The following is a 19,418-nucleotide window of genomic DNA, read 5'->3' as shown; positions in this document are numbered from 1 at the left end:
TTTTACCACTTACCTCACAGATTACATTATGAGTGACAGTTACAACAATGTCTACCCTTGTCATGCTTTTGGAAAGATAGAAAATAATTACCACTTCAGTACAAATGTTTAATCACAAAAGTTATTTTTCAAACAGAGGACCCAAGAAATATTTATAATTCTTCCCTCATTTTCACAGTCTAGCCCCTTTTCCCTCTCTCGCTAAATCAGTTGTGAAAGTGTAGGCACTGGTATGATATCAAACTCTTGTGTAGTGAGGAATATTCTCACTAGACAATAAAAAAGAAGAAGAAATCATTTGATGGATCCAGTATGTTCTAACATCACTTACGACTTCATCAGTGTGATTTATATGTCATATTTTAAATTAATTGTCCAACAGTGTTGTTACACAATAAACTTTGAATTACTCTCAAGAAAAGAAAATATCGTAGCTCTTCTTTGAAAGAAAAGAGAAGGGTATGAAACTACTACTACTACTACTACTACTACTACTACTACTAACATAAACCATAACTTGTTATTACATTTAGCTTCTTCACAGGGTAAAATTCATCCATTGTTCTATTACTTATCCAGAGCATCAGAGGATTCAAAGAATCAGTTGCTTTTGCACTGTATCTGGCATTAAAATGCCCTGACACTGATACACAAAAAATTTAAAAGAAATCACCTCACACTGGTTGAGTGCATAAATCAACTGATTACAGAGTTAAAATGACCTTCAATATTAATCTAAAGGAATGCAACATATACACAATGAAGATTCATAAGTTGCTGCATCTCCTTTCTATTTTAGTGTAGTTTCAATCAACATCAAATAGCAGTACAAGAACTATCCATGAGACTGGGTGAATTTTTTTATAACTGACTTTACAGGGTAATTGCTGATGTTCAATGAGGTATGCTTTATGGTACCAAATTCATAGTATAAAAATTTCTTCAAAACTGGAGCCCAAATTCAGATTATCAGTGTGTAAAATGATTTCTCTACCTGATGATTCTTTTTAGTAGTTACTTGCAAGTAAAATGTCACTAGTTTGGAGCCAAAAGTGTAAAGAAAAGTAGTGGTAAACTGCTAAGTATGTAAGTTAACATTCCCTACCTGACAACAATATAACTCAATATTCTATATTCAAATTACTAGAATATCTATTTTTGTGTGGTAAAATCACATAAAATTGTGAACTGTAACTCCACAACCAATTTTACGAACTGAAGTTACAGAGGTATACAATGACACATTAACTGTGTATCGTAACTTTTAAAATTAGAAACAAAAGTAAATACCAGCACACCTAAAACAATAGGCCCCTTTTGATTATAGTGTATCTAGCCTGTTTACTGTTGGTTGAAAATATTCTCTCTTTTTCTTAAAGTCAGTTTTCAACAATCCCTTTTGGTGTCCACCAGCAATGTTAAGGGTGACAATTGTGAGATTAAAACCACAAGAAGAAAAATGATATTTAGTCATCCATGATCATTTGTTACTCTTCAGTTAAGTTATTACAGAGATGTCACTGGTCACCACCAACAACAATTAACAACTGAAACTTGGTATCCTACATACTCTACAGGAATCAAGGTTACACCTAAAGGTGGAAGGTTGTATGAAATAAAATATTTATTTGCGTTTACACTCCTGTAACTTATTCACCATCACGTATGCATCAGTGATATGTGGTTTACGATACTAACATAACAATTAATGAAAGTTACTATCGTCTCTCATGCACCATACAGTTACTTTTAAACTTCAGTTCCAAGTAGTAATAACCTGGTTTCAGAAACATTTTCCTACCTGTAAATGCACCCACTGTATTTACCAATGGCAGATATAACCCACGAATAATTGTGGAAATTTCCAGTACCTAAAGCTTTTAAATAAATTAGATTATATGTACAAATTATAATTTATGCACCAGTGGTAAAAGTATATTATGCATCACTTTACAAACAAATAGAGAGCTGTCATGTGAAAAGTGTGGCTTACGATGTGTTATGTACTGATACAATCCAAATAATTATGAAACCACACAAAAGTATATTGGCTGGATTATTGTTACATGTGAAGTCAGTGAGAGCATCTTGTGACAACTGACTGCACACCTGAGAAATCATCAACCATGAACATCACCATAAAAAAAAAACCCTGAAGTTACTTAACAAATGTATATTACTGCCAAAATGCAACTGAATTACACGTACAATGAATGTAACAAAAACTGTAAATATTTTTAATTCCCAACAAATAATTTGTACATATGTCTCCAGTAATTAATTATTACCTTATGGGAAACAATGGACATGTTATAAATAAACAGAAACTTAATCTATTTCCTGGAAGATCCTCTATCAGCTTAGAATTTATAACTGTAGCCATTCCCACAGAAGTATAAGATTCAGAGAATGAGAACTCTTAAGAATGTGTGTAATGAGAGATTTCATGGAAACAGAAATTATGAGCATGAATTTTAGAGAAATTTTTGCTACATTTTTTCTATACTTTGTGATGTGCACCATTTTTACTTTAGGCAAAACAGACGTAACACTGCACTCAATCCTTTTTTAATGAGTGTAAAACGGAGGCATAAAAACATATTCCATTAAAAACTGTGCATTACACATTCATGTTTCTCATATATTACTTTAATAGACCCAGTTACTACTGTGTGAATATTATTTAGTCAGAACACTTCACAAACAATTAGTGATTCAAATATATTTGTTTGCATATTATTTACATTAATACAAGTACAATAATTTTTATTTCACGTACTTCCTAAATGGAAGTAATACTGAAACAATCTCCTCGACAGGTCATCATCTCATTCCCCATATTCCAATATCGCAGCTTATATACGTGACAAGATCACCACATATTTAATCATGCAGTGAAGTTCTAACAAGGGTATTTGTGGGAAGCCCAATTTACTTTACCCAGTACTCAACCAGCAAAAAGTTAAAGAGGAAGGTTACTTACAAACACATTTATACATGACTGCAATGGTATCTGTTTATCTTGTGCCTATACAGTAGTTTCACATGTTACCTGTCAGCCATGTTCGGTACAAACACATCTGATATAACAATTAAGGTTATAGGTGGAATGTAGGAAACTTACAGATCTACATCTTCACAAGTATTTCAGATGGAATGTTCAAATAAGGACCAGTTTGTCAGAGAAAGAGGAGGGAAATCCAATTTTAAGGTGGATGAAATGAAGTTTTACCACATTCAGCATTCTAAAACTACACGAAATACAACTTAACCCATGTCCAAAAAATGAAAACTGTGATGGTATCACAATCTCTCAGACTTTTAATAACCTTGAGCTTAAGAATAGCCAATGCTTGCATTACTTGAAAGCAAAAGAATGTAAAAGCTGGGTGCTTTCAGTTTTGACATTCTGCAAAAAAAACTATACAACCAAATCTTGTGAACTAGTAATATCATATGCAGACATCCATTCTTAAATTCTTTCCACAAAATTTTTGAGGACCACAATTTATAAGAATGTTTAATGCTTAAGAAATAGCAATATAACACACAGTAGAATATTTTTGACAGCTAGAAACTTCTTTTCGGAGAAAGTGGAAAACATTTAACAAGTATTTCTGTACATGTGATAAATTCCAAACAAGACAAAATAAGTGTACAGATATTACATCAAATTTAAAGAAGCTGCAAACAGATAATACTAATGTGCAAGTTTACAGCTATATGCAGCATAAATCAGATTCTGTATTGAGTATGTTAAGAAACAGTATACAACAATCTCTCACCAATTAATTTACAATTTATATAATGTGGTACCAGTACAAACACTGAATTTTTCTATTAGTTTATGTCAACACAGAGTTTTCATAATATGTATATAAGTATTTCACAGGTATTTAATATAATTATTTCTAACCCTCAAATATGTAAAAGATTGAGTGAACAAATTGAAATGTTCCAACAGCTTCCAGCCACTACTCCATTTGCCACTCATCCAGTTAAACAAAGAAGATGAGTTGTAAATTATCATTCATTTATTTAGGAAGTTAAGACAATTATTGCATTTCTAGGGAAAAAAGTTTCCTTAGAATTACTAGTATATCTGTTCCTCACCCACTAAAAAAAATTTAAAGAATATCTTTCCCTTATTTTAGAATCTCTTCTAAAGCAAGTTCGTGTCTCCATCAAATCAAAGTACTTTTCTTCCTAGCAAAGGTGTCAGAAGTCATGACATAACAATAAAAAGTTAAACAGTAATTCATAAACACTACAGTAGTGGAATCAATGGAATCTTTCTTATTTCCGGCACAGAAAAGCACAGTGCTGTGTAAAACACAGCCTTCTGATCACTGGTACTTTCATATGATCTTACACACACACACACACACACACACACACACACACACACACACACACACACACACACACACAGACAGAGAGAGAGAGAGAGAGAGAGAGAGAGAGAGAGAGAGGGGGGGGGGGGAGGGGGGCGGGGGGAATGAGGTAGAAGTCATGCACACACTGTAAGACTGTTGTGTCCACAGGAACGTGATAAAATAGGAATATTATGACACTAGAATGGAAAACAAAGTCAATGTCTGCAGAAGATGGTGGGTAAACCACAATTCAAACAGGAACAATAATGGGTGGGTGGTTATGTACATAGATAGGATAGGTAGGTAGTTGGACTGTAGGAAGAATAATGTAAATAGTTCAGTATTAAAAATATATGGTCAGCTTAACTTCAGTAAAAGGCAATATTTGGTTGGTTGTGCGGGGTAAACTGGAACAATGATTAGTGTGAAATCTGTTGATCACAAGACAGCATAGATGTGTGCATGCTCTCTCTTTCTCATAGATATGAGCAAAGACAGTTTTTATGGTGCGTTACAAGTAGTTTGGAGCATATAACAATAACCCAAGTATTTCTGATTTAAAGAATCACAGAATTAGATTATTATTTTCATCTCTTGTTGGAGATGTAATTCTTAATAGGGAAGGTAGTACATAGAGGATGAATGAAGGTACTTTTAAAGATAAAAGCTGGGGGGAAATATGAGGAGACATTCCATCTGGGAAAAAAGGGCCAGTATATTCTTCACTCACTCAAAGAATGAGTGCCATGCATATTCAGCTGCCATACGGGAAAGACTGCTGCATTAGTTAAGAAAGATATGAGAAGAAGTATATTTTTCACATTAGAGACCAAACAAGAGCAAACTTAACACAACAGAGAGATTATCACAGTAATTTTTTTTGTTTGGGAGAATACTGATGCAATGGGAGAAAGTTCACAATATAACTTTGCACCATAATGTATCACAAACAAATTTTGAGTTTTAGGTCATGGGAATCGTTTTATGCTGTGTTTATATTCACTCAAAGAGTCAGTGTGGAATGTGGCATCTGAGAACATACACATTTGTCCAAAGATTACAATGGTATTAGGTTTATGAGGCAACACAGATGAGGTTTTCAACTTGTTCCAACTAAATGTCAAGACAGCAAAATTAATCTTAAACTTTCATCCTACCCACAAGTTATACTATGTACAAACTAGGATCATCAAGAAGTGGTTTGTGCTTTAAATCCCAGGCTTACGGTTGTCTTAATAGTTTCGGCAACATTAGTCAATGTACTAAGGTAGTAAAAAATCAAAATTTGGCACCACATTGATGAATAAGTATGGACTAAATAGGAAATTAGTGTGTGTAACTGTTCAAGAATAGTCCATGCTTATGAGATCTCCACAACGCTTTAAGAATACCCAATATCCTACTCATCGCAGTTCCTTTGAAAATTTTGTTTAGTTGTCAAGTGATTCTTGAGGTACAAAATTTCGAGTTGTACATTCACTTGTCATATTTTCAATCGCCCAATACTGTTTGTGTGTGATTCAATGAGACAAAAAGAAAGTGAAGATAATGCCACAATCACACGCTGTCGCCAAGCCTTTCCTGCATTTTGGAGCAATGAGCTAATAATCTGAATGTCATTAATGCAATGATTTTGTTTTTTTGTGTTTTCTGACAGCACAATGACAAGTTGAAAATTTATTTGTGTAATGGCATTTTAATGTCTGCCTCTCATGAACATCACCTACAAAAAACAGTCAGCTATCAACAGAACATTCCACAGTAGATCTTAAAAATTTCTGTTAATACTGCTATAGTTTACAATTAAATATAAAATAATAATCAAACAAAGAATGTAAAAGCTTAGTATTTGTGACATTTCCATTTTCTCTCTCATGTTCAGTTTAAAGATCCTATGAAGTATGGAGTGCATAAATTAGCACATAATGATGTCCGGCAACATGAAGAAAATAACACTAAATTCACTTACCTTAGTCACTGACCAACAAATGTGAACTAAAATGTTTATTAGTAATGCTTTTTCATGAAAATGATCTCAGAACAGTAAATAACAGTTCTAACAGATACACAATGGGAAATAATTTTCATAGTATGCAATTGATACTGTCACACAATTTTAAATGAAGTTATTAGATCAATCTGCAAAAAGTACACTAAAATGAACTGAAAATATCTGAATACAGCCATTATTTTCTCATGATTAAATTGCAATAATGGTCTTCATTTCTGTTCTATGCAACAAAAATTGAAACAAAAATGAGAACAGTTACCCTCACCATTACAAAAAATTGCAATTATTATTTTAAAACAACTGGGGCAGAATGAAGGTCTCACCAACATAACAGACAAGCTGATTGTAACAGACAACACTGATCTGACAAGAGGTTATCAGAGCCCTTGAAAAGACACCATGGCTGCTAACATTTGCAAAGAAATAATATTACAGTAATAATAAATAATATTTTCCTGTTGCTCAACGACTTGGCGCACACTTCTCTATTGGACACCATTTTGACAACTTGCATGTCTCTACCTACTCCAGTAAATCTACCGAGAAAACATGTCGTACAGTTTAATGTGGAATCTGAACCATGTGGTGTTGCTGCCGAATCTTAATATCAGAGGTGAAGGGTGGGTTAAAGGCACACTGAAAAAATTCAACGTCCGACGAAGATTCAATCCCACCACCTTTTGGTTTCCAGGCATGTGCTTCACCACTAGACCACTAGTCCTGACGTACTACAGTCACATGTTCTAGGAAGCTGAATGCACATTTTGCAAAGAAACATACCTAACAGATACACTGTCTTTAAATTTAAGCAAGATTTATTTGCTATAAAGGAATGTAGAAGCTCGTGACACACAGAATAAGTACAACATGCTCAAACCTTGAGAGTGAGCATTAATATATCTCTAGGGTGCCTGTAAAGAATTCTGACAAGAGTACACATCATAAGTGATGATTAAGCAAGGAGTGAGTGGCTAGCAGTGCTGGTTTCCACAAATCTTTAATACAGAGTTTTATGGCACTGCATCATGAGGTGCCCATTCCATGACTACACCTCGTAACTGGCACCCATTCCACAAGTTATTAACAATAACTTTAGAGTAGATAGCTTCAGCTGTTTCCCCACAAATTCTAAAAAAAACTAAAAAATATAATTTTGTGGCTTCATTTTTAAATCACAACAGTAACAGCAGATTCTACAAAACCCATTGTCTATAAGTAACTTAGTTTCCCAGAAGCTTGGTATCAGATTCTCAAAACAATATTTTTGATTAAGATACGAGTAATTTTCTGGTACTTATGGCAGTGCCATTATTTCAATGCAGATAGCAAATAGAGAGTGATTTGAATTTGTGTCAGCAGAAAATGAACAAAGCACATACAAGTGACATTAGTATTTCTACCAGCAATTCTGCACCAGAGGATTACTCATTGACCAATGCTTGTGCTTTCTCAGTCTCTGCTTCACAGAACTATTACTTAAAAAAAAGAAAAAAAAAACAGAGAGAAAAGTAACAGTAACAATAACAAAGTAATGAAAATGAAAAAAGGTAACAATATTTACAAGCTTCCATTTCATTTAGCAAATGAACATATAACACAGCTCTAACACTTTCACATGTGTTACTATCACATTAAAATAGCGTTATATCAATAAACTTTATACAAATGTCACAAAAGAAACTTGCTACCAGATTCCAGCAGTGGCTATCTATACATACAAATTACTACTTGCATGTTATACAATACATGCATCATCACTGAAGCTGTCTGAACATAACAACACACATTCCCAGTGAAATTCAGATCCTGCTGTAACACCAGAAGAAGTTTTGCACCCATGAGCTTGGGCACTCCTCTTTGATAAAAGAGGGAATACCAGTGGACTATATGAAGCGTGGTGGACCTGAATGGTATGTAGAGTGTCCATGTCCAAGAGATGGTGATGGACGATATGGAGGGGGAGGGCTGGGACCGACAGCAGACAGGTAGCGATGGTAGGGTGCAGCACTGTGAGATGCAGCACGAGAGCTCGGACCCCTAGTTGATACAGTGCTGAGGCCTCCAAATCCCAAATGGCTTGCTCCATCACCGAGGTCAAGCTCCAGTTCCTGACCATCTTGTAACTGCAGTTGGCCAAAGGACGCTGTTGCCATTGCCACATCTGGCATTATGTCCGATAAGTGCCCATCGCTGCATGAACTGCTTTCAGGCTAATGGAAGAAAACAATCACTGCACTAATTTTTTTCAATTCAACAAGATGACTCTACATTAAAGATACCTTACTTTTCTCTCTCTCTCTCTCTCTCTCTCTCTCTCTCTCTCTCTCTCTCTCTCTCTCTCTCTCTAGCCACACACAAACTTCATCAGTCAAGTAATGAAAACACTAACAGTTTAAATTAGAAGATTTAACAAGAATTATAAAATGTTAATTGAAATTGGATGGAAGAATACAAGGTATGGCAACCACACATGTCCTCCTATTTATTGACTAAATTCAATACTCTGTCTTTTTAAATCATTTTTGACTGTAATTGGTGGGTCACAATATCTGTAGCAAGATATGTAAAATACAATAAGACTCATCTGGGCTCTACTGAAGCATGAAACACAAAGTTGTTATAAAGGAAGACAAAGAAACTACTGATTTCAAATCCCTTCTTGAACACTGAAGAGGTATAACAATATGGAAAAATTGAGACAGGGAGAGAGAGAGAGAGAGAGAGAGAGAGAGAGAGAGAGAGAGAGAGAGAGAGAGAGAATAGTAGTGATTGCATAAGTTCATAAAACCACACTACTAACACACTCACATTATGAACATCTTACAGTTATTCAAAGTGAAATTTACACTTAACTACTTTACCTAACGCTGCCTCAATGTGGACAGTCCCCATCCAGCCTTCTTCATTTTTACTAATAGAGTAACATTCGGTTAACTTACACATGACAAGAGTCTTCAGTGTCAGACCTGAGTTTTTCCTGGTGTATACTATGTTCAAGTAAACTATGAAAATGCAGCCAGGTGACACATCATCGCATAGATAACCAACAGGTGGCCACCCTGCCATTATCAAGGCAGAACTGCAGCAAGTAAGTGTTGTCCATGCAATAGGATGGACATTCATAAATTGAATTTAAAACCTTGGTTTGCATAGCAATTCCAGCCCCCCCCCCCCCACACACACACACACACACACACACAAAAAATAAACATAGCGCCACCACACAACCAAAGATGAACAAACTTATCGAAAGTGAAAATTACTAAGTAATGAGGGGCGTAGCATTAACTCTTTTCCCATTTTTTGATAAGACAGAGAGCAGGGTTCCACATAGAAATGAAGCAAAAATCTCCATCTCTATTAACAAGGTTACTTGCTAATTTAATCTTAAATGCTTCCTTAAGAACACTATGCCAATAGCTGGAAGTACATGCCAGAATCCCCACACCATCATATCCCATAAGATGACTGGTGCAAGACCGTGTTTTGCAATACCTGATTTTAGGGTTGCCAGACATACGATTTTAGCCAGAACAATACAGAATTTTCCCATTTTGTTCTGGGCACGGTGCAAACCTTTAAGCATATGCCAAACATTCCGATTTTGAACATGAGGTATAATGACATATATTTTTTAATCTTTCAGTACCAAATTTTACAATGCTGATTACATTCTACGTGCTAGGGTGCAAATGTGATGGCAGTTGGGACTGAGAACGAGACGGATGTGACATCGGAATCAGAACTGCATTGTGTGCAGTATATTAACAAACAGATCAACGAGTCCTGCCTAGTTCTTGCTCGGCAGAAGTCGACCGACGTAGGCCTGCTCACGTTTTATGTCTGTCGCTGTCAACCTCAGCGATCCAACACAGAACCTTGTCTTGTTACCATTGCAAAGTGATTGTTGGGATGTATTCTTTTTATTGCCACAATGTAAGTTTTATTACTGGCTCTTTTCAATTTCTAATTGTCTACGATATGGAATTAGGAGCAAAAAAGCACCATCACTCAACATGGAACTATCAATTCCAACTGGAGCCTTGCTTGGGCATAAATTGATAACAGTATGTAACTGTGAGTGTAGCAATAGCACTGTATGATGGAAGTGCAGCTTGCTCTCCCAATGCCACACCCCCTCAGAATTTTTCTTCCTTTTCTGAACAAGCTGTACTTCCACTCCATGCAATGAGGCACATTGTTTCGTTCATTTCGGGAGCAGATTCGACACTTTATGCAAGCCATTGTATCTTTTATGTTTTAGAACTTATTTCTTTGTGGAAGTAGTGTGTTCAAAATGGATGGGACTGTGACAAATCCCACAAAAAGAAAATTAGATATTCAAAACCAGCACACACCGGAATAGAAAACTGCATGTGTACCGTTCAGCTTGGGAAAAAGAATTTCCAGAATTGCGGCCAGTTCCAGAAAATGTATATAAAGCAAGGTGTACCTTATGTGTGGGAAAAGCTGGAGAGGGATTTTCGATTTCACATGGTGGCATAACTGATGTTCGGCATCATTTTAACAGTGTCAACCACAAACACAAACAATTAATACCAGTAAAAACCACACTGATAAAAAGTCTCTACAAGATGGACTCTGTTGAAGCAGACAAGGTATGTAGTAGGTTCACACTAATTTCAACACTTCTAATTTTCAAGGTAATAATCTGTTTAGCCAATTATAAAAAGATGTTGTTATTATTAGTGCTTCTTTCTTCATTTTCAGATAACAGCATCTGAGCTTAAACTCACTTTTCACACAGTTAATCATCTTAGCTATGCCAGCACTGACTGCAATGTAAAAATATCTTCTCAGTTATTCCCAGATTCGACAATTGCAAACAAAACCATGTGTGGTAAAACAAAATGTGAGACATTCCTTACTGGTGTTCTGAGATCAAATAGCGTCAATAATTTAACTCAGAAGTTGAAGGATAACAAGTTTTTTGGTGTGGGATTTGACACTTCCAACAAAGGTTAATCAAAAGTACTATCCTATTTGGGTGTAAGGTATCTTGATGTGCAAGCAGGTGTGTCCCACAGTATTCTAGATTTCTATGAGGACTCTGATGAATCTACATCTGCAATGTCTGATCAGATCTTGAAAAGGATTCCAAAATACGAGTTGAATTTGTTCCGGGTTTAAAGTTTTACTGCTGACAATACAAATGCAAACTATGGGAAGAAATCTCTCTTCACGTTTACTTACAAAAGGAAAATCATGATACAGTGAAATCAAACTGCTGTGCACATATAGTCCATAATTACTGTAAATCTGGTATGATCACTATGTCAATAGATATCGAAATGTTAATAATTAAGACTTTCAACTATTTCTCAAATTCAGCTAAAAGGGTATCTCAGCTGAAATATTTTTTTTAATTTGTTAACATAGAATAAAATGCTTTGTTGAGACATGTTCCAACAAGGTGTTTAAGCCTAAAGCCTGCCATAGAAAGATTGTTGAGAAATCTTCCTACAATTATATCATACTTTTCTAGTGTAGACAATTGCCCAGCTTCATTAAAAACAACTTAATAGATGTGTCTGGTTCAGGAAAACAACTTACTTCAGTGGAATTATATCTACAATTTTCCTTGCACTTAACTGATGTTTTTTTGAAGGGTGCACTCAACTTCGAAAAAAATGAACTGACAATTTGTGAAGTATACCATGTGATGGAGAAAATAAAAATGGAGTTAGAACATAGAATAACTGACCTGTTTTTTGGTTATAATGTGCAATAACATGCAACAATTGCTAGATCAGTTGGAGGGCCTGATCCCAGGTGAAAAAGAAACACAACTGGAAGAATGCAGACAGACACTGAAGCACCAAAGCAGTTAGTATAGGCATGCGTATTCAAACACAAAGATATGTAAACAGGCAGAATACGGCACTGTGGTCGGCAACGCCTATATAAGAAACAAGTGTCTGGCGCAGTTGTTAGATCAGTTACTGCAGCTACAATGGCAGTTTATCAAGATTTAACAGAGTTTGAATGTGGTGTTATAGTCGGCGCACAAGCAATGGGACACAGCAAGTCTGAGGTAGCAATGAAGTGCAGATTTTCGTGTATGACCATTTCATGAGTGTACTGTGGATATCAATAATCTGATAAAACATTAAACTCTGACACCTCTCTGGGGCTGGAAAAAGATGGGACCAACGACAACTGAAGAGAATCATTCGGCATGACAGAAGAGCAACCCTTCTGCAAATTGCTGCATATTTCAGTGCTGGGCCATCAACAAATGTCAGCGTGCAAACCATTCAACAAAAAAATCAATATGGGCTTGCAGAGCTGAAGGCCCACTCATTTACCCTTGATGACTGCATGACACAAAGCTTTACGGCTCACCTGGGCCAATCAATACCAGCACTGAACTGTTGATGGCTAGAAACATGTCACCTGGTCGGACGAGTCTCATTTCAAACTGTATCAAGTGGATGGACATGTACGGGTATGGAGACGACCCCATTAATCCATGAACACTGAATGTCGGCAAGGGACTGTTCAAGTTGGTGGAGGCTCTGTAATGGTGTGAAGTATGTGCAGCTGGAGTTATATGGGAACCCTGGTACATCTAGATACAACTCACACATACATAAGCATCCTGTCTGATCACCTGCATCCATTCATGTCCATTGTGAATTCCGAGGAACTTGGACAATTCCAGCAGGACAATGCAACACCCCACACGTCCAGAATTGCTAGAGTGTGGCTCCAGCAGCACACTTCTGAATTTAAACATTTCCACTGGCCACTAAACTCCCCAAACATGAACATTATTGAGCATATCTGGGATCCCTTGCAACATGCTGTTCAGAAGAGATCTCCACCCCCTTTTACTCTTACGGATTTATGGACAGCCCTGCAGGATTCATGGAGTAAATTCTCTCCAACACTACTTCAGATGTTAGTCAAGTCCATGCCCCGTCGTGTTGTGGCACTTCTGCGTGCTTGCGGGGGCCCTGCACAATATTAGGCAGGTGTACCCGTTTCTTTGGCTCTTCAGTGTATATGAAGTTTGACTGAAATATTTAAATAAATGGTTTGATTTTGATGAGAGTAATGTTTTGTCATTAATGGATTGTATATCACTTTAAAAAAAATAATATTCTGAAATTAGCGGAATAATTTTGTATTGTTGATTTCCTAATTGTAGATAATATGTATTCAGAGGTCACAAATGTTTCTGATTTCTCTTTTATTTGGGAGGGGGGAATGACCATTTGAAAGAAAAGTTAGCTACTATGGCAATACCACAGAGATGGGTCTACATTATATAAATGATTGATACATCAAAATTGTGCAGTGTTTTAGTTTTAGTTAGATTTGTTTTAAGTATATTTCCTTCAAATGCATTCACAGAGAGAGTTTTCTCCATTATGAACATTAAATGGAGGGATGAGCGAACATTTTTTCAATTTATCTAACAAAAAATGAGTTGTACACTTATTTCAATTATGATGAAAGTTGCAGTGATTTTTATAAGACAGTATTGTCTAATGAAAAATGTTGAGAATTGCCTGCTCAACTGGAAGGTACTCCTCTTCATTGTGTTGAGTGTATTATGAAGAAAATGTCCAGTGAACATAATTATTTTAAAAAATGTCAGTGTCGATAAATGTGTTCCTACTTTCCCTCACTGAAATCTGGCAACTCTAGCTGATTTGCTTAGCTGTTGTAAGTGTGTGTGACGCTTATGCTCAACACACTGGTCCTTCGAGGTCCTGACAGTGTGACCAATATATGACATGCCACAACTGCACGGAATACGATGGACTTATGCAAACTGAGATCACGCTTAACAGAACCAGTTACTATAGATAGGGGCCAGCTTGCCTCATGAGAGGACTATATGGCTTTTGACACACTTTCAAACCAAATAAATGCACATATCCAGACCAGAGGATTGAAATGTCATACTAATATATGGGCTCATACTGCCAATTTATTTGTTACTGAAGTAACATCACATATCATATCCACTGGTGAAGTAACATTTCATTTCACTTTTCTTGTGTCAAGCAATGTATTTATTTTATGTAGTTTTGTCCTTGAATCCAGAATTATCAACATAAAATTCTAAGAGCCGTAAGTACCTTAAAAGGTTTTAACTGCTTCCATAGAAGTCTGTATGCTTCCTGATCCGAGCACACTTAGCTTCTGTATACTTCCTAAAATGTACAAAAATTACCATCTCGGCTGAAAGCTGGCTTTAGTTGGAGATAAAGTCAGTTGAAATTTTTACAAAGGACCTTCACATCTTCAGAAAGGATGAATTAAATACAGTTGATGTTGGCATGTTTGTTGATGCTAAAAGTAGTTAATATTGTAATGAAATCGAAACAGATAGTTATAGTGAATTAGTATGGGTAGAGGTTATATTTGAGAACTGAAATAAATTAATAATTTGCTCCTTTTCTCAAACCCTTGACTCAGATGTTACAATTTCTGAAAGATTCAAAGAAGTATTGTCTCAAATAGGTACCCACTTGCTCAGTTACAGTTGGTATCAACTTCAACCTACCTTCAATATGTTAGCAAAAATTGAGGGTCAAAGAAGGTGGTAAGCATAAAACTTCATCCAAAATTGTAATAAATGTTTTCTCTGAATATTAGTTTGAGCAATTTGTTCAGGAGCTCACTTGAATTGTAAATGGTTACAAAAACACAACAACGTCATTGTAGCGAGCCTGAATACAATCACATCCAAACCCATTAAAAATACTTGTAAAATATATTTATTTGATACCTTCCTAAGAGATAGACTTCATTCCTTCTGAACTAAGTTTAGACCAGATGTGTCTTGAATTCAAGGAAATAATATCAACAGTAATTGAGAGATCTATATCAAATAATTTAATACGAGGTGGAACATATAGCCTCACGGCACACAAAACGCGTCAGGAACACTTGTAGAGGCGATTAAAAAGTACATCAAATTTAGATGAATGTGAAATCCCCAAGATCGGCAAAGTTTTAGAGAAACTTAATACTTAGCAGGGGTACAATGTGAGATGCTTTTAACAATTCCCACAACAAAACTGCCTCAAAAGCTCGCAGAAAATCCCAAAAGATTTTGGTCATATGTAAAGTACACCAGTGGCAGTATTCAATCAATACCTACACGGCATGATACCAATAGTAATGTTACCAATTACAGTGCCACTAAAATGGAGTTACTAAACATGATTTTCAAAAGTACTTTATCAAAGAAGATGAAGTAAATATTCCAGAGTTCAAATCAAGAACAGCTGCTGACATGATTAATTTAGAAGTAGATATCCTAATGGTAGCAAAGCAGCTTAAATCATTTAATGAAGGCAAGTATTCTGGCCCCAGTTGTATACAAATTAGCTTTCTTGCAGAGTTGGCTGATATAGTAGCTTCACACTTAGGAATCATATAAAACAGCTTGCTTGATGAAAGATGCACACCTAAATACTGGGAAGTTGCACAGATCACACCAAAACAATAGCAAGGACACAGGAATAATCCACTGAATTGCAGACCAATATCATTGACGTTGATTTGCGGTAGGATTCGGGAACATATACCATGTTCAATCATTATGAATTACCTCAAAGAAAACAAATCTACTGACATCACCAGCACAGATTCATAAAATATCGCTTCTGTGCAACACAACTAGCTTTTTACTCTCACAGCGTAATGAGTGCAATCGAAGTGGATTTCAAATTAATTTCAGATTTCCAGAACGATTTTGACTTGGTTCCTGCCAATCAGTTTCTAATCAAAATTTGTGTCTATAGAGTATTGTCTCAGCTGTGCAACTGGATTTGTGACTTTCTGTCAGAAAGGTCACAGTTCGTACTGACGAAAGATCATCGAGTAAAACAGAAGTGATACTTGGCATTCCCCAAGGAAGTGTTATATGCTCTCTGCTGTTCCTGGTTTATATAAATGATTTAGGAGACAATCTGAGCAGCCGTCTTTGACTGTTTGCAGATTATGCTGTCATTTACTGTCTAGTAAATTTATCAGAAGATCAAAATCAACTGCAAAATGTTTTAGTCAAGATATCTGCATGGTGCAAAAAGTGTCAATTGATCCTAAGTAATGAAAAGTGTGAAACTGTCCACATGAGTACTAAAAGGAATAAGGTTCAAAGAAGGACAGTACATTTGGTAGTATAGTGAAATACAGTAGACAGCGTCACAGATGTAATACATGGGATGAGGTGGCAATCATTAAAATAAAGGCAGTCCTCTGAATGCAGAACTATTCAGTTGACACACACACACACACACACACACACACACACACACACACACACACAATCATCGTAATAAAATAAGTGAAATCAGAGCTCATATCGAAAAATTTAAGCATTTGTTTTTCCCATGCATTGTTCATCAGTGGAATGATAGAGAAATAGTGTGAAAGTGGTTTGATGAACTCTCTGCAAGGCACCTACGTGTGAATTGCAGTGTAATGTTGCTGTAGTTATCACCTTGCAACAGGCTTCAAAGTTCCAACTGAACCCATCTCAGCTCTGGTAGACCACCACCTAAAACCCACGACACAGTCTCCCATCCCATACCTACAATCCACCTTAAGATATGTGGCTGTGGGTGTTGTTTGCACAACTCTCCCTCCCCAATCCCCCCCCCCCCCCCCAAATTGTCATAAATGGTGCACAGAAAGAATGACTGCATGAGCTTGAAATACTTTAATTTACTTAACTAATTAAAAGACACCAACCACTTCCCGCAACATGTCAAATCATTTCCCACATCTGTCCTACCTGAAACTTTCCTCGTCACAACTGAGACGACCTTGCTGCACACCGACATCCCTGCAGACACACAGCTTCTCATCCGCAGAAAAATTCCTCTCCCAATGCAAACCTAAAAATGTCTGAAAAACTTCAGTCATTATCACACTAGATATTGGAACCAGAATGGCTTCATCCTATTCCAACCATGTCATTTGTTGCACAGTTGGAGCATCCCTCAACACCCAGAAACTGTGCCAACTGTCTTTATTGAAGACATATTTGTAGTCTGGATTTACTGTGAAAGAGAACACTATTCCCTGCAGCAGCTTAACTCCATTTCCCAATTGCAATCCACCAAGACCCTTTTCCAAATCCAAAGCACTCTTCATCGATGCTGACCTTCTCGTTGAGGCTCACGTCTATATTCTATCTGCTCCCAATACAAACATGTACTCCATAAATGAAGCCAAGTTCGTCAAGAGTAGAATACTGAACGAATGCAAGTAATGAGAACATGAAAGGCCAAGTACAATGCTGGGTCAAAATCCATTAAGCAGCATGGCAAGATTCACAGTAGCTCATGCAACATACTGCAGTAGACTGAATCATGGCTGCCCGCCTACCCCATAGCGGAAAGCAGCTCGAACTGTGTGACCTGCTGCACATATCCCTAATGGTGGTCAACACCACGATCTGAAGTGCCTCTGAGCCACTATCAATATCAGCCTTTGGCAAGGATATTAAACAACCCTCAACTTCTATAAAACTAGCAACTAGGGAAACAATACCTCCACTTCAAGAGCTTCCAGCCCTTCAACATAAATTGCTCCATTCTCTTCATCCTAGGCATGATTGGTAAATTGATCTGCTCCATAGTCATACTCAGTCTCAATGCTTATGCCAGTACCCTCTCCCAGGCTTTCCTCTGCCAACTGCCCACTGATCTTGACCAAAAACAAATCTCCCTGGCACTCTCCTATCTCAATCTTCTGAAAAATATAGTGTGGAGAGGGCGACACCCCCCCTCCCCCCCTAAAATAAATAAATAAATAAATAAATATATCTAAAAACAAAGATGATGTGACTTACCAAACGAAAGTGCTGGCAGGTTGATAGACACACAAACACAAACATACACACAAAATTCAAGCTTTCGCAACCAATGGTTGCTTCATCAGGAAAGAGGGAAGGAGAGGGAAAGACGAAAGGATGTGGGTTTTAAGGGAGAGGGTAAGGAGTCATTCCAATCCCGGGAGCGGAAAGACTTACCTTAGGGGGAAAAAAGGACAGATATACACTCGCACACACACACATATATCCATCTGCACATACACAGTCACAAGCAGACATTTGGCATTTACAAATGTCTGCTTGTGACTGTGTGTGTGTGTGTGTGTGTGTGTGTGTGGGCGCGCGCGCGAGTGTATACCTGTCCTTTTTTCCCCCTAAGGTAAGTCTTTCCGCTCCCGGGATTGGAATGACTCCTTACCCTCTCCCTTAAAACCCACATCCTTTCGTCTTTCCCTCTCCTTCCCTCTTTCCTAATGAAGCAACCATTGGTTGTGAAAGCTTGAATTTTGTGTGTATGTTTGTGTGTCTATCAACCTGCCAGCGCTTTCGTTTGGTAAGTCACATCATCTTTGTTTCTAGATATATTTTTCCCAGGTGGAATGTTTCCCTCTATTATATTCGTATTATAAATAAATAAATAAAAATAATATCCAGCACTACTCAGGCCTTGAATGCCTCACTACTCACTATCTTCTCACTACTCACTATCTTTGCCAAAGTGATTATTTTCTTACTTCTGAAATAAAATCACCCACTACCATTTAAATTAGTCCCATCACTGGTACATCCTACATCTTTGTAAAATGGTTTATTGTCACATATAACCACATAAAATTTCCACAAGAAATTTCTAGATTATGCACAGAAGCAATAGTTCAATCACAAACACACTGAGAAAACCACATTGCTTTTTGTAAAGCTTTGTCACCAGTTTTGTAAAGGCCTTATTGCTACTGCTGTGGAGGCCGAGTTGCCACTGCTCTTACAGTAGGCAGGTTTGTAAAACGGCTTCTGGTGCAGTACACCACTAGGACAGTTTGTCCCTGCCGCTATTACAGAGCTATGCGCCAGGGTCAGGTAACAGGTTAGGAGAATGAAGGTTCTACAACACTTCAACAAATTAGTAACAAATTCACACAAATGAGTTAAAACGATTACTTATCTTTGCGTCTCGACAAATAAGAAGTCTGCAACACTACTTGTA

The 19,418-nt window shown here is 36.8% G+C and overlaps 1 protein-coding gene across 1 annotated transcript in view; it reads right to left on the bottom strand.

The window, feature by feature from the left end:
- Positions 1-7,184: 7,184 nt before the first annotated feature.
- Positions 7,185-19,418, bottom strand: part of LOC126471496 (BTB/POZ domain-containing protein 7) — a 55,663-nt gene continuing 43,429 nt past the window's right edge. The window contains exon 9 of the mRNA XM_050099711.1: positions 7,185-8,597. Coding sequence (XP_049955668.1) covers positions 8,271-8,597 — 327 coding nt within the window. The 3' untranslated portion in view covers positions 7,185-8,270. The remainder of the gene's footprint in view (positions 8,598-19,418) is intronic.

The sequence above is a fragment of the Schistocerca serialis genome, chromosome 3, assembly GCF_023864345.2.
Source record: "Schistocerca serialis cubense isolate TAMUIC-IGC-003099 chromosome 3, iqSchSeri2.2, whole genome shotgun sequence".
Classification (NCBI taxonomy): Eukaryota; Metazoa; Arthropoda; class Insecta; order Orthoptera; family Acrididae; genus Schistocerca; species Schistocerca serialis.
This window is presented reverse-complemented; position numbering and strand designations above follow the sequence as displayed.